General features: G+C 44.8%; 1 protein-coding gene across 1 annotated transcript in view; it reads right to left on the reverse strand.

Annotated features, from left to right (window-relative positions):
- SLIT1 (slit guidance ligand 1) overlaps window positions 1-13,582 on the reverse strand; it is a 463,725-nt gene that overhangs the window by 80,976 nt on the left and 369,167 nt on the right. Inside the window, exons 18-21 of the mRNA XM_075348376.1 lie at window positions 11,247-11,390; window positions 7,190-7,333; window positions 5,004-5,170; window positions 3,573-3,705 (exon numbers count right to left, since the gene is read on the reverse strand). Of these exons, the coding sequence (XP_075204491.1) occupies window positions 3,573-3,705; window positions 5,004-5,170; window positions 7,190-7,333; window positions 11,247-11,390 (588 nt within the window). The remainder of the gene's footprint in view (window positions 1-3,572; window positions 3,706-5,003; window positions 5,171-7,189; window positions 7,334-11,246; window positions 11,391-13,582) is intronic.

Here is a 13,582-nt window from a genome sequence, read left to right on the forward strand (position 1 = left end):
TCCAGACATCGATATAGCCATCCATCCATCCATCCATCCATCCATCGATACATCCATCCATCCATCCATCCATCCATACATCCATCCATCCATCCATCCCATCAATCCATCCATCCATCTATACATCCATCCATCCATCTATACATCCATCCATCCATCCCATCAATCCATCCATCCATCCCATCAATCCATCCATCCATCCATCCATCTATACATCCATCCATCCATCCCATCAATCCATCCATCCATCCATGCATCCATCCATCCATCCATCGATATAGCCATCCATCCATCCATCAATATAGCCATCCACCCATCCATCGATATAGCCATCCACCCATCCATCCATATAGCCATCCATCCATCCATCCATCGATATAGCCATCCATCCATCGATATAGCCATCCATCCATCCATCCATCGATATAGCCATCCATCCATCGATATAGCCATCCATCCATCGATATAGCCATCCATCCATCGATATAGCCATCCATCCATCGATATAGCCATCCATCCATCCATTGATATAGCCATCCATCCATCGATACAGCCATCCATCCATCGATATAGCCATCATCCATCCATCGATATAGCCATCCATCGATATAGCCATCCATCATCCATCCATCTATCCATCGATATAGCCATCCATCCAGCCATCCATCCATCGATATAGCCATCCATCATCCATCCATCCATCCATCCATTCATCCATCGATATAGCCATCCATCCATCCGTCCGTCCATCCATCGATATAGCCATCCATTCATCGATATAGCCATCCACCCATCCATCCATCCATATAGCCATCCATCCATATAGGCATCCAACCATCCATCCATCCATCGATATAGCCATCCATCCATCCATCGATATAGCCATCCATCCATCCATCGATATAGCCATCCATCCATCCATCGATATAGCCATCCATCCATCGATATAGCCATCATCCATCTATCGATATAGCCATCCATCGATATAGCCATCCATCATCCATCGATATAGCCATCCATCCATCCATCGATATAGCCATCCATCATCCATCCATCGATATAGCCATCCATCATCCATCCATCCATTCATCCATCGATATAGCCATCCATCCATCCATCGATATAGCCATCCATCCATCCATCGATATAGCCATCCATCATCCATCCATTCATCCATCGATATAGCCATCCATCCATCCATCCGTCCATCTATCGATATAGCCATCCATCCATCGATATAGCCATCCATCCATCCATCCATATAGCCATCCATCCATCCATCCATCCATATAGGCATCCAACCATCCATCCATCCATCAATATAGCCATCCATCCATCCATCCATCCATCGATATAGCCATCCACCCATCCATCGATATAGCCATCCACCCATCCATCCATATAGCCATCCATCCAACCATCCATCCATCCATATAGGCATCCATCCATCCATCGATATAGCCATCCATCCAACCATCCATCCATCGATATAGCCATCCACCCATCCATCGATATAGCCATCCATCCATCCATCCATCCATATAGCCATCCATACATCGATATAGCCATCCAGCCATTCATATAGCCATCCATCCATCCATATAGCCATCCATCCATCCATATAGGCATCCATCCATCCATATAGGCATCCATCCATCCATATAGCCATCCATCCATCCATATAGCCATCCATCCATCCATATAGCCATCCATCCATCCATATAGCCATCCATCCATATAGCCAGCCATCCATCCATATAGCCATCCATCCATCCATATAGCTAGCCATCCATCCATATAGCCATCCATCCATCCATATAGCCATCCATCCATATAGCCAGCCATCCAACCATATAGCCATCCATCCATCCATATAGCCATCTATCCATCCATATAGCCATCCAGCCATCCATCCATCCATATAGCGATCCATCCATCCATATAGCGATCCATCTAGCCATCCTTCCATCTAGCCATCCATCTATCTAGCCATCCATTCATCCATCCATCTATATAGTCAATCAACCATCCATCCATCCATCCATCCATCCATCCATCCATCCATCTATCTAGCCATCCATCCATCTATATAGTCATCCATCCATCCATCCATTTATATAGCCATCCATCCATCCATCTACAGTGCCTTGAAAAAGTGTTCTTATCCAGTGAATTTTTCCCAATTATTTCATGTTACACCCACAAACTTACCGTATATACATTTATGAAGTGTAAAGGAAATAATATAGTGTTTTCTAAAAGTTTTAAAATATATATCTGAAAATTGTAACCTGCTTTTGTATTCAGCCCCCCGAGTCAATACTTTGCAGGATCACCTTTTGCTGCAATTACTGCAGCCATTCTTTTGGGGGATGTCTCTACCAGCTTTGCACATCTCAAGGCTGAACGTTTTGCCCGTTCTTCTTTGCAAAATAGCTTTAGCTCAGTGAGACTGGATGGAAATTTCGGTCAGGACTGTGACTGGGCCGGCCACACACATGAATATGCTTTGATCTAAACCCTCCATTGTAGCTCTGGGGGATGTTTAGGGTCGTTGTCCTGTTGGAAGGTGAACCTTTGCCCCTGTTGCATGTCTTCTGCAGTCTCTAACAGGTTTTCCTCCAGGATTGCCCTGTATTTAGCTCCATCAACTCCAAGCAGCTTCCCTGTCCCTTCTGAAGAAAAGCCTCCCCACAGCAGGATGCTACCTCCACCATGTGTGACGGTGGGGATGGTGTTTTCAGGGTGATGTGCAATTTTAGTTTTCCACCACACATACAGTTTTGCATTCAGTCCAAAAAAATTCTCTTTTGGTCTAATCTGACAGAGTAGCTTCTTCCACATGCTCGCTGTGTCCCCTACATGACTTTTTGCAAACTGCAAACACTACTTTTTATCGCTTGCTTTCTAAAATGTCTTCTTCTTGCCACTCTTCCATAAAGGCCAGATTTGTGGAACCTAAGACTAATAGCTGTCCTGTGGACAGATTCTCATCCCTGAGCTGTGATCTCTGCAGCTCCTCTAGTGACCATGGGCCTCTCGGCTGCTTCTCTAACTATTGTATTCCTTTTTGGGACATCAGTTTAGGCGGATGGCCATGTTTTGGTAGGCTTACAGGTGTGCTGTACTCCTTCCATTTTTGGATGATGCATTGAACAATGCTCCATGAGATATTCAGAGCTTGGGCTATTTTCACTCTCCACAACTTTATCCCTGACCTCTCCGGTGTGTTCCTTGGTTTTTGAGAATCCCTAATGTTCTCAAACAGCCTCTGAGGCCTTCACAGAACAGGTGTAGTTCTACTGAGAATAAATTGCACACAGGTGGACTCTATTTACTAATTAGGTGACTTATGGATGAAATTGGTCACACTGAATCTTATTTAGGGGTATCAGACTACAGGGGGCTGAATACAAATACACGTCACAATTTTCAAATTTATTTTTTGCAAAAATTTAGAAAACCATGTATGATTTCCTTTACACTTCACAAATACTTGCTACTTAGTGTTGGTATATCACATAAAATACATGTAAGTTTATGGCACAGACCCCCCCGGCGGTGACACTTACAGCTCGGTGACGTTCTTCGGGATGCCCTTTGGCAGAGATAACAGGTGCTTATTGCTGCAGCGCACCACGGTGTCCAGGCAGGTGCACTCCTGCGGACACTGCGGCTGTGGAGCACAGCTCAGCTCTTCCTGTCCTGCGGAGGTAAATGAAGCGCCATTATAATAATAGTTATTCACTGAAATAGCACTATTAATTCCACAGCGCTTTACATACATCAGCAACACTGTGCCCATTGGGGCTCACAATCTAAAGTCCCTATCACTATGTCTTTGCAGTGTGGAGGGGAACTGGGAAACCGACAAAAACACAGGGAGAACATGCAGACTCCTTGTAGATGTTGTCCTTGGTGAGATTGAGCACAGGACCCCATGGCATGACATCACCTATTGTCAATGGTGGATCCTGTGTTATCTAATCTATATAGAGGTGTTATCAGTCATTGTACAGGAGGAGGAGGTGAGCTGTGATGTCACCTATTGTGACTGGTGGGTCCTGTGTTATCTACTCTATATAGAGATGTTATCTGTCATTGTATAGGAGGAGGAGGTGAGCTGTGACATCACCTATTGTGAATGGTGGATCCTGTGTTATCTACTGTATATAGAGATATTATCAGTCATTGTACAGGAGGAGGAGGTGAGCTGTGACATCACCTATTGTGAATAGGAGATCCTGTGTTATCTACTGTATATAGAGAGGTTATGTGTCATTGTACTGGAGAAGGTGAGCTGTGACATCACCTATTGTGAATGGTGGATCCTGTGTTATCTACTGTATATAGAGATGTTATCAGTCATTGTACAGGAGGAGGAGGTGAGCTGTGACATCACCTATTGTGAATGGTGGATCCTGTGTTATCTACTCTATATAGAGATGTTATCTGTCATTGTACAGGAGGAGGAGGTGAGCTGTGACATCACCTATTGTGAATGGTGGATCCTGTGTTATTTACTGTATATAGAGATATTATCAGTCATTGTACAGGAGGAGGAGGTGAGCTGTGACATCACTTATTGTGAATAGGAGATCCTGTGTTATCTACTGTATATTGAGAGGTTATGTGTCATTGTACTGGAGAAGGTGAGCTGTGACATCACCTATTGTGAATGGTGGATCCTGTGTTATCTACTGTATATAGAGATGTTATCTGTCATTGTACCGGAGTAGGAGGTGAGCTGTGATGTCACCTATTGTGACAGGTAGATCCTTTGTTATCTACTTACTGTATATAGAGGTGTTGTGTAAAACAGGAAGAGTGAGTCTAGTATTAGTCCCAGTGACCAGTGTGAACATTGTAAGATTTCTTATTTTTATATACCAAGTATATATTGATTAACAAACACTTTATTTAAATAGAACATTTTCTGGTTCCATTTAAGGATAACCAATACTTTTCTCTCATTGCTAGAAATCAGTGTCAGTATCTCTGACCTTCTTCACATCTGAAGTCAGGGAAGGCCACGTCCTGAAGAGGGATTTGCCGCAGGAAGTCTGGGTTCTGACATCGAGGGTTTCCCGTGACAATCTTCCTCTTCCTCAGCCAGTCTCCAAGCCAGGCCAGCTGGCAGTTACAGTTAAAGGGATTTGCTAGTAAGTTCCTGCGCAGATATACAAATAATATTGTGGTTAAGACATTGCAAGTGTATTTATTTGTCTTTTATAGACTCTTTGTCTCCCTTCACATTGTTGGCTGCAGAATGAGTTAACTGAGGATCCCGCATATATATATTTATTTAAATATAATAATATTATAATATAATATAATATTATAATATACTAAGATTATTATATTATAATAATTATATTTATATATAATTATAATATTATAATAATATTATAATATAATATATAACAGAATAATACTAATAATAATAATACAAAATTTGAAAATGTAATATTTTTATATTTTATATATATATGTCTCCCGATTTTACAAGAATGTAATACTATAAATAATTTCCATCCTTAAAGAGGCTTTGCATGCCAAACAATTGGAGAGTGTAAAGGAATTTTTATTTTTCTTATTTGCAACCTGTGAGGCAACTCTACAGCGCCATCTAATGGCCAGAAGTGCAATATGCAACTTTTTCCATTATTTTAGCGGACCTGCGCAGATAGACAAGACTTGCTGATTGCAAATGTGAGACCATTGAATGGCCGGAGCGCTGTCACCTAAAACCTCCTGTGTCTCCACCGACTGCTCTACAAACAGATTGGGCCCCATTCATCATGGGTGTTTGTTTTTTTAGCCATTTTTTTTGTCTAGTGTTATTCGTTGACCTATCGTTGCGCCAAATTATTCATGTCCTTTTATATTGCAAAATAAAAAATGTTCTTCGTTCTTGTTTTATTCTATTTTTCACTATTTTTAAATGCAAAAAAAGTAGCATTTTCTGCTTAAAATGTTGCAAAATATATATATATATATATAAAAAAAAAATTCAGATGTGCATAAAATCACTCCAGGATGGGAGGGAAACTGGAAAAAAAAAATTGCACAAATATATCAACTCCCCATGAGTGTTGGGGATAATATTCCACCAAAACCAAAAGTAACTATATGGTGTCTGAAGTCTATAGGGGTCCGTAGGTTCACTTTAGACCATAAAATAAGACAAATACTTTAATAAGGGAATTTGCCACCATATTTTTGCCATCTGAGAGCAGTGTGATATAGGAGCAGAGATCCTGATTCCAGTGATGTGTCACCTACTCGGCTTCTTGCTGTAGTTTTGGTGAAATCAGTGTTTTATAAGCTGGAGATTATCACTAGAGGACTAGTAACCCTGCTGCCATATTCATGAGTTTTATGCAACCCCACCCACACAACTGATTGACAGCTATGTGCATAGGCAGTAAGCTGACAATCAAGTGTGTGGGTGGGGTTATACAAAGCTCAGTATTCAGAGAACTGATAAATCTGCAGCAGATAAAAATGAGATTTCATCAAAACTGCACTGGGCTTCCTGCTGTAGTTTTTTATGAAATCAGTGTTTTATCAGCAGAAGATTATTACTAGAGAACTAGTAATCCTGCTGCCATATTTATGAGCTCTTTGTAATCTTGCCCTTACCACTGATTGTCAGCCTACTGCCTATGCACAGGGATGCCAATCAGTTGTGTGTTCAGGGTTATACATAGCTCAGTATTCAGAGAACTGATAGATCTGCAGCAGACACAAAATTGGATTTTATCAAAACTGCACTGGTCTTCTTGCTGTAGTTTTCACGACATCAGTGTTTTATCAGCAGGAGATCATCACTAGAGGGCTAGTAATCCTGCTGCCATATTTATGAGCTCTGTGTACCCTCGCCCACAACACTGGCAGCTTATGCACAGAACTGTCAATCAATTATGTGGGCAGGGTTATACACAGCTCAGTATTCAGAGAGAACTGAAAGATCTACAGCAGATAAAACTGGGATTTTATCAAAACTGCAGTACTCAGCCAAGTAAGTGACACATCACTGGAATCAGGGTCTTTGCCCCTACATTATTCTGCTCTCAAATCTGGGTGCAAAAACCTGCTGACACATTCCCTCTAAGACCAGTGATAATTGAGGATCCCATTGGACATGTTTACATTGGCTCATGGTATGGCTCTTGCGTGTACTCACAAGGTGGAGAGTGACTGCAGCGTGTCGAACGCCCCCGGGGTGATGGTGCTGATCTGGTTATCGTACAGGGACAGGAGCCGGACGTTTCGGAGTCCAGTGAAGCTGTCGTTGTGGACGCAGCTCACCTTGTTATTCCTCAGCATCCTACAGGACAGAACCCAAGACACAAGAATTAGCTTTTTCAAGGAGCCGGAATGCAAAGTAAATACGGGGAGACATTATAGATTTCCTTCTTTACTTATTCAGGTCCATTATTACAATATGGATCTATTCTAGAAAATGCAACTTTCTGCTACTTTTTGTTATCGTAGTTTTACAGAGGATCCAAATAGTGACCATCATCATCATCATCATCATCATCATCATCATCATCCTCTTATTTCAAGAGCAATAACTTTTTTGTATTTCCAACTACAAAACCATATTTGAGCTTGTTTTTTTCCAACATGACATCATTCACTTAATAACCTGAAAAATGGGGGGGGGGAATCCAAATATGGAGAAATGGTGAAATAACGCAATTCTGATGTCTGCTCTTTTTGTGGATCTTGTTTTTCTGGTGTTCAAGTGACCGGGCAAACTTGATTCTTCAGATCAGATTATGTCAATAACAAACTTCTTTAGGGTTTTTTAAATTATTATTTAAGTGGTGAAGAAAATTCATAACTTTGTAAAAAACGACGAATTGGACGTCAAAAGATCTTTAGAGGAGGCGTCAATTTTTGCGAGAACTTTGCAGTACCAGTAAAAATGGCAGCTATATGGGGAGAGGGGCTGCATAAAGATGGCAGCTATATGGGTAGAGCGGCTGCATAAAGATGGCAGCTATATGGGGAGAGCGGCCGCATAAAGATGGCAGCTATATGGGGAGAGCGGCTGCATAAAGATGGCAGCTATATGGGGAGAGAGGCTGCATAAAGATGGCAGCTATATGGGGAAAGAGGCTGCATAAGAGGGCAGCTATATGGGGAGAGAGGCTGCATAAAGATGGCAGCTATATGGGGAGATAAGCAGCATAAAGATGGCAGCTATATGGGGAGAGGAGCAGCATAAAGATGGCAGCTATATGGGGAGAGGGGCTGCATAAAGATGGCAGCTATATGGGGAGAGGAGCAGCATAAAGATGGCAGCTATATGGGGAGAGGGGCTGCATAAGATGGCAGCTATATGGGGAGAGGGGCCGCAAAAGATGGCAGCTATATGGGGAGAGGGGCCGCAAAAGATGGCAGCTATATAGGGAGAGGGGCCACATAAGATGGCAGCTATATGGGGAGAGGGGCCATATAAGATGGCAGCTATATGGGGAGAGGGGCCACATAAGATGGCAGCTATATGGGGAGAGGGGCCACATAAGATGGCAGCTATATGGGGAGAGGGGCCACATAAGATGGCAGCTATATGGGGAGAGGGGCCACATAAGATGGCAGCTATATGGGGAGAGGGGCCACATAAGATGGCAGCTATATGGGGAGAGGGGCCACATAAGATGGCAGCTATATGGGGAGAGGGGCCACATAAGATGGCAGCTATATGGGGAGAGGGGCCGCAAAAGATGGCAGCTATATAGGGAGAGGGGCCACAAAAGATGGCAACTATATGGGGAGAGGGGCCACATAAGATGGCAGCTATATGGGGAGAGGGGCCACATAAGATGGCAGCTATATGGGGAGAGGGGCCACATAAGATGGCAGCTATATGGGGAGAGGGGCCACATAAGATGGCAGCTATATGGGGAGAGGGGCCACATAAGATGGCAGCTATATGGGGAGAGGGGCCACATAAGATGGCAGCTATATGGGGAGAGGGGCCACATAAGATGGCAGCTATATGGGGAGAGGGACCACATAAGATGGCAGCTATATGGGGAGAGGGGCCGCAATAGATGGCAGCTATATGGGGAGAGGGGCCGCATAAGATGGCAGCTATATGGGGAGAGGGGCCGCATAAGATGGCAGCTATATGGGGAGAGGGGCCGCAAAAGATGGCAGCTATATGGGGAGAGGGGTCACATAAAATGGCAGCTAAATGGGGAGAGGGTCCGCAAAAGATGGCAGCTATATGGGGAGAGGGGCCGCAAAAGATGGCAGCTATATGGGGAGAGGGGCTGCAAAAGATGGCAGCTATATGGGGAGAGGGGCTGCAAAAGATGGCAGCTATATGGGGAGAGGGGCCACATAAGATGGCAGCTATATGGGGAGAGGGGCCACATAAGATGCCAGCTATATGGGGAGAGGGGCCACATAAGATGGCAGCTATATGGGGAGAGGGGCCACATAAGATGGCAGCTATATGGGGAGAGGGGCCACATAAGATGGCAGCTATATGGGGAGAGGGGCCACATAAGATGGCAGCTATATGGGGAGAGGGGCCACATAAGATGGCAGCTATATGGGGAGAGGGGCCACATAAGATGGCAGCTATATGGGGAGAGGGGCCACATAAGATGGCAGCTATATGGGGAGAGGGGCCACATAAGATGGCAGCTATATGGGGAGAGGGGCCACATAAGATGGCAGCTATATGGGGAGAGGGGCCACATAAGATGGCAGCTATATGGGGAGAGGGGCCGCAAAAGATGGCAGCTATATGGAGAGAGGGGCCGCATAAGATGGCAGCTATATGGGGAGAGGGCCGCAAAAGATGGCAGCTATATGGGAAAAGGAGCACATGGGATAAGATCTGCTGGGAAAATAAGCCATGATGGGATGGGATTTGTAGGGGGAATGTAGCCACATGGGATAAGATCTGTATGGGGGAAGGTTGTCAGTTCCAATTTTAGCAGGGCTCCTTTAGTAATAATTTTTAAAAATTGTAGAAAAAACATTTAATACAATAAGAGTGACAGTGACTGGAACAACTGGTGCTGGACAGGAGAGTGACTGTAGAGGAGGGGAAGAAGGGGAAAGAGATTATACTTTAAATTACTTGTATTTTTTGGTTGAGGAAAGTGTGTGAAAATGGGTGTGGCTAATAAAATGGGTGTGGTTACAGAATGGGTGTGGTTTTCAACTGGGTGGGGTTTACAGAGAACCTGCTGTTAAAAATTTGAATCCCACCCCTGACGCAAACCCTTGACAAAGGCCAAGTCTGGCCGAAACGTTGGCTTTGCTTTAACATCTGGTTGAGGTGCAATTTTCCTTTTACGGATATTCTATAAATAAAACACGTATTGCATCATTACAGACTCTTGTCCTAGTGAGTGCTAGGGATTTATTTATTATTACTGCACGGAGGAGAGGCTTCTGTCGGGCCACTCTGCCATAAAAGCCCGACTGGTGGAGGCTGCAGTGATAGGTGACTTTGTGGAACTTTCTCCCATCTCCCTACTGCATCTCTGGAGCTCACACAGTGATCTTGGGGTTCTTCTTTACCTCTCTCACCAAGGCTCTTCTCCCACAATCACTCAGTTTGGCTGGACGGCCAGGTCTAGGAAGAGTTCTGCTGGTCCCAAACTTTTTCCATTTTAAGGATTATGGAGGCCACTGTGCTCTTAGGAACCTTGCTGAACTGCAGAAATTCTTTTGTAACCTTGGCCAGATCTGTGCCTTGCCACAATTCTGTCTCTGAGCTCCTTGTGCAGTTCCTTTGACCTCATGATTCTCCTTTGGTGTGACATGCAGTGTGAGGTGTGAGGTCTTATATAGACAGGTGTGCAACTTTCCAAATCAAGTCCTATCGGTTTACACACAGCTGGACTCCAATGAAGGAGGAGAACCATCTCAAGGAGGATCACAAGGAAATGGACAGCATGTGACTTACATATGAGTGTCTGAGCAAAGAGTCTGAATACTTATGACCATGTGTTATACTGAGCAAAGGGTCTGAATACTTATTACCATGTGATATTTCAGTTTTTCTTGTTTAATAAATTTGCAAAAATTTCTACATTTCTGTTTTTTTCTATCAAGATGGGGGATGGGAGCAGAGTGCACATTAATGAGAAAAAAAAGGAACTTTTTTGAATTTACCAAATGGCTGCAATGAAACAAAGATTAAAAAATTTAAAGGGGTCTGAATACTTTCCGTACCCACTGTATATAAATAGATTTTTACTTACAATGTTCTAAGACCTTCCAGACCCCGGAACATTCCACTTCGTACAGACTCCAGGAGATTAGCGGTCAGGTGGAGCTCACTCACTGATGCCGACCCCTCGAACGCCCCATCCTCAATTTCTGAGATCTTGTTGTTGCTCAGATTTCTGTTGGAAAAGTAACCTTAGATGTGAATTTGCTATATCCTCATTATAATATTCTGCACTGATGTCGGTCACCTGTGCTGAAGTGACCATATTGTATCTAGAGATGAGCGGGCACTACCATGCTCAGGTGCTCAGTACACGAATTGAGCAGATTGATGCTCAGATGGGCGCGACGAGTACAGAGTATAATGGAAGTCAATGGCGGACTCAAGCATTTTATCGAGAAATCTTCTGTGTACTTGAGTTTCCTTTTGACTTCCATTATACTCGGGTACTCGAGTCATGCACATCCGAGCACCAGCTCCTTGTTATGAGTACTGAGCACCCGAGCATGATAGTGCCCGCTCATCACTAGTTACGAGTACTGAGCACCCGAGCATGATAGTGCCCGCTCATCACTAGTTACCAGTACCGAGCACCAGAGCATGGTAGTGCCCGCTCATCACTAGTTACGAGTACTGAGCACCCGAGCATGGTAGTGCCCGCTCATCACTAGTTATGAGTACTGAGCACCCGAGCATGATAGTGCCCGCTCATCACTAGTTACGAGTACTGAGCACCCGAGCATGATAGTGCCCGCTCATCACTAGTTACCAGTACCGAGCACCAGAGCATGGTAGTGCCCGCTCATCACTAGTTACCAGTACCGAGCACCTGAGCATGGTAGTGCCCGCTCATCACTAGTTACCAGTACCGAGCACCTGAGCATGATAGTGCCCGCTCATCACTAGTTACCAGTACCGAGCACCTGAGCATGGTAGTGCCCGCTCATCACTAGTTACGAGTACTGAGCACCCGAGCATGATAGTGCCCGCTCATCACTAGTTACGAGTACTGAGCACCTGAGCATGGTAGTGCTCGCTCATCACTAGTTACGAGTACTGAGCACCTGAGCATGGTAGTGCTCACTCATCACTAGTTACCAGTACTGAGCACTCGAGCATGGTAGTGCCCGCTCATCACTAGTTACAAGTACTGAGCACCTGAGCATGGTAGTGCTCGCTCATCACTAGTTACAAGTACTGAGCACCTGAGCATGGTAGTGCTCGCTCATCACTAGTTACAAGTACTGAGCAGCCGAGCATGGTAGTGCCCGCTCATCACTAGTTACAAGTACCGAGCACCCGAGCATGGTAGTGTCCGCTCATCACTAGTTACAAGTACTGAGCACCTGAGCATGGTAGTGCCCGCTCATCACTAGTTACAAGTACTGAGCACCTGAGTATGGTAGTGCCCGCTCATCACTAGTTACAAGTACTGAGCACCTGAGCATGGTAGTGTCCGCTCATCACTAGTTACAAGTACTGAGCACCTGAGTATGGTAGTGTCCGCTCATCACTAGTTACAAGTACTGAGCACCTGAGTATGGTAGTGCCCGCTCATCACTAGTTACGAGTACTGAGCACCTGAGCATGGTAGTGCCCGCTCATCACTAGTTACGAGCACTGAGCACCCGAGCATGGTAGTGCCCGCTCATCACTAGTTACGAGTACTGAGCACCTGAGCATGGTAGTGTCCGCTCATCACTAGTTACGAGCACTGAGCACCTGAGCATGGTAGTGCCCGCTCATCACTAGTTACGAGTACTGAGCACCCGAGCATGGTAGTGCCCGCTCATCACTAGTTACGAGTACTGAGCACCCGAGCATGGTAGTGCCCGCTCATCACTAGTTACGAGTACTGAGCACCAGAGCATGGTAGTGCCCGCTCATCACTAGTTACAAGTACAGAGCACCCGAGCATGGTAGTGCCCGCTCATCACTAGTTACGAGTACTGAGCACCAGAGCATGGTAGTGCTCGCTCATCACTAGTTACCAGTACTGAGCACCTGAGCATGGTAGTGCCCGCTCATCACTAGTTACGAGTACTGAGCACCCGAGCATGGTAGTGCCCGCTCATCACTAGTTACGAGTACTGAGCACCTGAGCATGGTAGTGTCCGCTCATCACTAGTTACGAGTACTGAGCACCTGAGCATGGTAGTGCCCGCTCATCACTAGTTACGAGTACTGAACACCTGAGCATGGTAGTACCCGCTCATCACTAGTTACAAGTACTGAGCACCCGAGCATGGTAGTGCTCACTCATCACTAGTAGAAATTCCTTAGCACATTTGTCCCATGTGGACATACTCAAAGGGCCCGTGCCCACGATCAGTGTTTGCAGCATTTTGGACGCACGGTATTTACGCT

This window comes from Anomaloglossus baeobatrachus, chromosome 5, assembly GCF_048569485.1.
Source record: "Anomaloglossus baeobatrachus isolate aAnoBae1 chromosome 5, aAnoBae1.hap1, whole genome shotgun sequence".
NCBI lineage: Eukaryota > Metazoa > Chordata > Amphibia > Anura > Aromobatidae > Anomaloglossus > Anomaloglossus baeobatrachus.